Raw genomic sequence first — 8,353 nt, forward strand, 5'->3', positions numbered from 1 at the left:
AATTGCAAAGTGCTGCAACACTTATTAAAGGCGTGAACATTACTCTCTACCCTTACATATACGATACTTAAGCTAGGAGCCGGGTGCCATAAGGAATATTCCTTAAAATTCTCATACCCACTGTGTTAAATCACCACAAGGATTATTGGGAACAATAAACCTCTGAACTAAGTTCCGTAGTCTCTTAATTCATCACGAGTGCCTGCGTTCTGCGTATGATATCCTGCCACAGGATATATATGTGTCCCAGAAAATATGCAGTATAAGCTAACATCAGAAGTGCATGTACCCCAAACATAGAAGACCAGCACTTACCTGCATCTAGCTGTCCAGCAAGAGGACAGCTCACCCGGATTGAGAGGATGCCGCTCCTCACAGAGACCTGTGAAACAAAGAAAGAGAGTAAACTTACTCAGGCTTACTATAACAGGGCAGCATCATGTCAGGAAAACTCAGTAAGGCCCATTTTACAAGTTCCTAACATTAAAGTCACCACTGTCCTACTGAAGAGACTAACATGGAGTATGGCGATACCCAAACTGTGATGGAAGATCAGGGCGAGCGAGCTCTAGCTTCAAAGCAAAAAAATCTTGATAGAAGAATCTTTATCAGACTCCTAATTACTTCACCTCCTCCTTGTACTAGAGGCAAAGAGAATGACTGGGGTTTGTGGGAAGGGAAGTGATACTTAACAGCTCTGCTGTGGTGCTCTTTGCCTCCTCCTGCTGGTCAGTAGTGATATTTCCAACAGTAATTGATCCGTCGACTCACTTTGTCATTAGAAAAGTTTCTAATTTATTTCTCTTACCAAACTGTCTTTGTTTTCTTGGTATATTTGTTAAAAAGCAGGGGCATAAGCTCAGCAGCGTGCATGTGTGTGGAGCACTATATGGCTGCATATAGTTATAGTTCTGAAGTTAGTCCACTTCAGTCTTTTGCTTGCTTTAACTTTTTAGTTTCAACTCGTAATATGCGTGCTAATTTGGTCACAATAATATTTTTTGCTTTCAGCGCAGTTAGAGAACGACTGTAAAAAAAAAGATTTGCGCGCCCCTGACCTATAGCTAGAAATGAGTTGTTCTAAAAATATATCAGATATAAGTTGCAGTACACTCTTTCTAATTACATTTTACATTTTTTTTACAGGTTCTGCATCAGTTGTTTCCTGCTGTTCTTTCATCTGTGTCCTCATGATGATGCTAGTTGTCTGAGCTCAAAACCTTCAACGCAATTGATTGAATTTGGATTCAAGACCCTGCAAAAGTCCAATATTTTTCGTTGGTTTATGTTTTAGAAATTGGGGTATCTAACCTATAAACTCTATTTACAACCACAAGAGAACTTAAGATGTTTTTATTTGGTCTACAAAACATGTTTGAGTACATTGGTCGTATGATTGTAGGTTGTATTTCATTTAGGGAAAAATAGTCATCTGTTCTCATTTGTGCCAATTGTAAAACTTCTGATTTTTTTTACTAGTTATTTCTTTTATTTTTGGAAAAAAACAAACAATACAAAACTAGAAATAGAATTCCTCAAATTGGTTTATGATAAAGAAAAATGCGTTGTTACATATGTGGGCAATAGCGTGACCATAAGTGAAGTGGGGTTGTTAATATCTATAGTTTGTGTTTATTTCTCAATTTAATGTTTTATATGAAATTTACTAAAAGTCAAGCCTTGGATATTAGTGTCTCCCATTTGCCTCGGTGCCCAGATTCACAGTTTTACTCACTGAGGCTACTGAACGGAGAGTCCCCCATTAAAGGGCCACTGTAAGTAAATATTTTCTATGCCTGTTACTAACTAACTACCCCAAATACGCTTTTTATCAATAACATTTCATTAACATATCTCTACCGTATATCAGAAATCTTGTCTACAAATTTAATTGTTTTCCAAACCCACTCCGTGGGTATCCTTTGCTCTGTACCAATCCGTTTACAATACCTAGGTTTCAAAATGGCGCTTTAAACACAAAGTTATTGGTTTAAGTATTTTGAACACTCAGTGCTGAAAATAGTGGGCAGGATAACGTGACATCATCGGCGAATAAAAGATATAACTTTTAGAACGTTATGAAACTTTGTTTTGGAGAAAATATAGGTCAGTAGGTTTTAATTAATGTTTATTAACTTTAATATGTTAGTTGTTTAGCTTAAAAATTATAACAGAAAGTAATCCTTTAACTCAGAATATGAATTTCTCAAACTGGATTACAGTCCAACAAAAAAGATCATCAGATTAGTTAAAAAAAAAAAAAAAGATGGATCTTGCTTGATGTGTTATGGGATCACTGTGTAATTGTAATTAATGTTCTTATTTTAATTAATGATACTGCCAATACAAATATGTCCCAAAATACTGCACCCACAAAACCTGAAGTACCAGCGATCTTTTATATTATGTCTATGAATTATCTGTTATTTAATGACCTGTAATTACAGTATTTATAATCAATTGAAGGTTGACATTTTTAAATTTATAGACCTGCCCAGTACTTACCATCTTAAAAAATGTATCTACAGATATTGTAGATAAAGCCTATATTCTGCTTTATTCCTCTGTCCTTGAAGTATAGAAACAAGAAAGTAATCATATTTCTTAATTACTGTTGAATAACACAGGTTATATATAGACTGTGTAATTTAAGATGAATATGCAATTTAGTTGCTTTTTGCTATAGACACTTATTAGTAGAAGATGATGCCGGAAATCCTCTTTCAAGACTAATCACCAAAATGCATATATGTATGCTATGGTTAATGAATGTGTCATGTGATCAGGCCTTGCACATGCATCATTTGCTTTTGGCCAATGACAAGAGGGCAGCAGTCCTGTTTTGGGAGGCCAAGTTTATTTTTGTTTATTAAATAGAATGTTTTCATACACATTATATTTGTACCGAGTATATTCAAATGTATAATAAAATTAAGGTAAAATCTAAATTGGTTGTGCTTGGATTACTCTTCTTATTTTATACAATAAATTAAAGGGACACTGTAACATATATAATGTAATCTATAATATTTCAAGTCATCATATAGTTTAAAAAAATAAAAATAAACAATCCCATTTATATTTTTTGGTTGTTTTAAAGTTTTTTTTTGTAGGTAGCGCTCTACTTTTACAAATTGATTTTATAATGGATATGCATCAAATGTCTTTATCTTAAAGGGGCAGTATACACCAATTTTCATTTAACCGTATGTAATAGACACCACTTTAACCCCTTAGTGACCAGAGCACTTTTCCATTTTCTGTCCGTTTGGGACCAAGGCTATTTTTACATTTTTGCGGTGTTTGTGTTTAGCTGTAATTTTCTTCTTACTCATTTACTGTACCCACACATATTATATACCGTTTTTCTCGCCATTAAATGGAATTTCTAAAGATACCATTATTTTCATCATATCTTATAATTTACTATAAAAAAAATGATAAAATATGAGGAAAAATGGAAAAAAACACACTTTTTCTAACTTTGACCCCCAAAATCTGTTACATATCTAAAACCACCAAAAAACACCCATGCTAAATAGTTTCTAAATTTTGTCCTGAGTTTAGAAATACCCAATGTTTACATGTTCTTTGCTTTTTTTGCAAGTTATAGGGCCATAAATACAAGTAGCACTTTGCTATTTCCAAACCATTTTTTTCCAAAATTAGCGCTAGTTACATTAGAACACTGATATCTTTCAGGAATACCTGAATATCCCTTGACATTTATATATTTTTTTTTAGTAGACATCCCAAAGTATTGATCTAGGCCAATTTTGGTATATTTCATGCCACCATTTCACCGCCAAATGCGATCAAATACAAAAAATTGTTCACTTTTTCACAAATTTTTTCACAAACTTTAGGTTTCTCACTGAAATTATTTACAAACAACTTGTGCAATTATGGCATAAATGGTTGTAAATTCTTCTCTGGGATCCCCTTTGTTCAGAAATAGCACACATATATGGCTTTGGCGTTGCTTTTTGGTAATTAGAAGGCCGCTAAATGCCACTGCGCACCACAAGTGTATCATGCCCAGCAGTTAAGGGGTTAATTAGGGAGCTTTTAGGGAGCTTGTAGGGTTAATTTTAGCTTTAGTGTAGTGTAGTAGACAACCCCAAGTATTGATCTAGGCACATTTTGGTATATTTCATGCCACCATTTCACCGCCAAATGCGATCAAATTAAAAAAAACTTAAAATTTTTCACAATTTTAGGTTTCTCACTGAAATCATTTACAAACAGCTTGTGCAATTATGGCACAAATGGTTGTAAATGCTTGTCTGGGATCCCCTTTGTTCAGAAATAGCAGACATATATGACTTTGGCGTTGCTTTCTGGTAATTAGAAGGCCACTAAATCCTGTTGCGCCTCACACGTGTATTATGGCTAGCAGTGAAAGGGTTAATTAGGGAGTTTGTAGTGAGCTTGCAGGGTTAATTTTAGCTTTAGTGTAGAGATCAGCCTCCCATCTGACACATCCCACCCCCTGATCCCTCCCAAACAGCTCCCTTCCCTCCCCCACCCCACAATTGTCCCCGCCATCTTAAGTACTGGCAGAAAGTCTGCCAGTACTAACATAAAAGGGTTTTAAAAAAAAAATGAAATTTTTTTTTTAGCATATTTACATATGCTACTGTGTAGGATCCCCCCCCTTAGCCCCCAACCTCCCTGATCCCCCCCAAAACCGCTCTCTAACCCTCCCCTCTGCCTTATTGGGGGCCATCTGTCTGCCAGTACCCAGTTTACAATAAAAAGTGTTTTTTTTTTCTTTGTTTTTTTTTTTCTGTAGTGTAGCTTCCCCCCCCCCACCCACAGACAAACCCCCACCACTTTGCTGATTATTTTATTTTTCGATTTTTTAATCTTTTTTATTTGCACATTTTCTGCAGTGTAGCGGTTCCCACCCGCTCCCTCCCCGTGCACGCGCCCGCCCCCACCCTCCCGTGCACGCGCGTGCGCCCGTGCGCGCCCCCAGCCGCCCACGATCCCGCCCCCCTTCACTTCCACAGGGCCATCGATGGCCGCCACCCGCCTCCCGGTCCGGCTCCCACCCACTAACGCAGGTAGCCACCGATCTCCGGTGCAGAGAGGGCCATAGAGTGCAATAACCGGAAAGCAGCTGGAAGCGAGCAGGATCGCTTCCAGCTGCTTTCCACACTGAGGACGTGCAGGGTACGTTCTCAGGCATTAACTGCCTTTTTTCTGAGGACGTACCCTGCACGTCCTCAGTCGTTAAGGGGTTAAAGAAGAATATGCAAAGCTACTGATATAAAAATCCAGTTTAAAACCTTTTAAAAACTTACTTAGAAGCTCCCAATTTAGCTCTGTTGATGAGATTAGTCTGGAACACCCACTGAAAGGGGCTGATAGCAGACCCTCCCCCATCCCTTGCATATCAATAGACCCAATTTTACAAACAGAAGCAATGTGAAGTCTGTATACATCAGTATACACCTAAAACGTTGGAGCTTGGTTAGGAATCTGAAAATCAGCACAGTTATTTAAAAATAAGCAAAACTGTATGTTTATACAAAAACAACCTCAGATGGGCTATATAAATGGATCATCTACAACACATTTATGCAATGAAAAATCTAGTGTATAATGTCCCTTTTAAGCTATGAGATCAGGACCAAGGGTGTGTAAAAGATTGCAATCTCAAAAATAAAGAGACATTAAGAGGGACAGTAAACTATGTGAGATTTTAATTAAAAATGTTTATCTGTAATAAAACACATTTTTAATATACACACATCTCAAGGCAAACCCTGCTACATATAATTTCCCTGATGACTATGACTATGCATACCATTGTCTTCAGAATGGAGCCCAGATTGGTTTCTCTAAATATGGCAAGTGGTGGGTGAAATTTAGCTGTTGAAATACAATTGCAGCAAACAAGATGTTAATGTGTTTTAAATACGTTTAGACAAAATGTTGTTTAGTGTCAATTTCAAAATATTTTTTTATTTGCTGCATCTTAAAGAAAGCTTCTTAGAGTGTGTGTGTTTTTATGATCGATGTTCAGAAAATGGACCCCTGGTCAGGTCTAGAGACTGTCCCTTTGATGACCAATTAGAAAAATTCAGAAAACACAAATGGGCAAGCTAAAGCTTGTGATAAAAAACATTAGCATGTTCACAGTGATAGAGAATTCTCTTTATATTAAATATAGTTAAATAAAACAGTGATTATAAAATGCCAAGTACAAATATGTACATACTGTAGAGTTGCTGACTTAAAACCATAGACAAAATGCATCTGTGAGCATTCAAATGTATTATAAGGAAGTCAAAATTAGTTTGGCGTCCACATATGCAGACATCTAGGGTAGAATATGCTAATTAAAGGGATATGAAACCCATTTTTTTTTCTTTCATGATTCAGATAGAGCAGGGTCCTTCAAACTTTTTTCCCCAAGACCCAGTGCAATGATACCCTATACCTTCAAGAACATATATAGAATAGAAAGAAGCTAAGAAGATACTATACTTCAAAAAGACAGGGAATTCAGCACTCTTTTGCAAAAGGATACACAACTCTATATTAAACAAAGTATCAGTTTATTGATACAGAGAATTCACTACTAGGACATATTTCATGCTCTGTGGAATAGGCAGAACAATAGTAGGTTTAAGCGCAGGCCAACATAGCCTAAACCATCATACAAGGTAATAAAGTGTTATCATTAATAACAAGAACAAAATCTGTCCGGTCAGGTAAAGCAAGGTACCATAGAAAATATTACCACAATAAAAGTTAGGTGTAGTTGTATAATTAAGGAAACCACACTCAGCTGCTCTCAGGACCCCCTCAAGATGGACGGAGAATATAGCCTGGGCAGGTGAACAAGGGGATCTAGGTTTCCAAAACTACACTCTAAACGTTGAGCATTATAAAGTGCAGTATTAATAAAAGTTTCACATATAACATGCTATATAAAGAGTCACAAGATAAGACATAACATTAGTACATGAGGTGACAAAATAATCCACCCAACTACACCCTGCTGCTCACAGACCCCTATGTAAGTATGGATAGGGAATTGTCTGGGCAGGTAAGGTAATGGGATCTAAGTTGTGGGGATAAGTCACACTGAATTTAGAAAAGAATGCAGCCTAATATAGATACGTATTCAATAACCTGACGGTTATAACATCAAGACACTGGTCATATGTATACTTATACTGTCCTTGCGACATCCAGTGAGAATTCTTTGCCACAAAAGTGCCGATCAGAATATAAAGAGATTCATAGGCAGTTCTCCTGTAGTGCTTTAAAGAGCAGTGTGGGGAGCTGCGTCCCGTAAGCAGTTTCCGCAGCTGTATGGTGTCAGCAAGATTTTTAAGCTGTCTTCATGTCGGCAAAGATATTGTAAGATACTGCACCTTGCAGTTTCCAGGTCTGACTGTTGGAAGCTGCGTTGGAAGCCACCTTGGCTCCTCTTGTACAATCAGGTGGGCTTACAACTTTGAAATTTTCCGAGGCTCCTTTACCAGCATCAAAGACCGCTCAACATTCAAGCAGGATTGTGGGAGGTACGATGCGTCCCATATTCCGGTCAGCTGATGCCGACGCGCGTTTCACCCCCTCGACTTGTGAAAAAGGCGGGGCTTCTTCAGGGCGTATAGTTAGGATGAGAGACAGGCTCTTTAATACAGGACAGGTACAACCGCCCCTTGTTAGGTGAAAATTAGTAGCTATTACTCAGTACAAAAACAGTTCTCTCTTTACCATGGTAGATACACAGTTATTGAATCATATATATGTAATTAATTACAAGTCTTAAGTTACAATTTAAAAACGATGTGGAATATGTATGTTGGTCCGCGCAACAAGACACTTACATATGCTCTTCATACACAGCATAAATAAAATACATCCCAGAAGAAAGCCTAAGGGAAGGGAGAGCAAGAACATATTTATTCACTCTAAATACCCATATGCTATAGTCTAAAAATTATGCTGTAGTTAAGGATGTATACACTGTTAAAGAGTTAGTATTAGTTATTGTCAGAAGGAAATTTATTTCATTAATTTTACAGGAAGCAGGACATATCAAGTTTATCATTCATACCATTAGGATACTGAGTACCCAAGGTATATATCCATCTACATTCTTTCCTAAGGAGTGTCTTGTCGTTGTCACCTCCTCTGCCATTAACAATGCCTCTGTCAATGCCAATGAACTGGAGAGAATCAGGATTCTGTGTGTGAAATTCTTCAAAGTGTTTAGCCACATTACTTTTGATTGACATTTTTTATGTCATCACGATGTTCATTTATTCGATCTTTGATCATTCTTTTGTTTTTTTCCCATGTAATAACGGGGACATGAGCAAGAAAG

General features: G+C 37.1%; 1 protein-coding gene across 1 annotated transcript in view; it reads left to right on the forward strand.

Annotated features, from left to right (window-relative positions):
- The window catches only part of LOC128641929 (uncharacterized), a 175,339-nt gene extending 172,391 nt beyond the window's left edge, over positions 1–2,948 (forward strand). The window contains exon 41 of the mRNA XM_053694524.1: positions 1,147–2,948. Within this exon, the coding sequence (XP_053550499.1) occupies positions 1,147–1,211 (65 nt within the window). The 3' untranslated portion in view covers positions 1,212–2,948. The remainder of the gene's footprint in view (positions 1–1,146) is intronic.
- The last annotated feature ends 5,405 nt before the right edge of the window (positions 2,949–8,353 follow it).

Source organism: Bombina bombina, chromosome 11 (genome assembly GCF_027579735.1).
Source record: "Bombina bombina isolate aBomBom1 chromosome 11, aBomBom1.pri, whole genome shotgun sequence".
Lineage (NCBI taxonomy): Eukaryota > Metazoa > Chordata > Amphibia > Anura > Bombinatoridae > Bombina > Bombina bombina.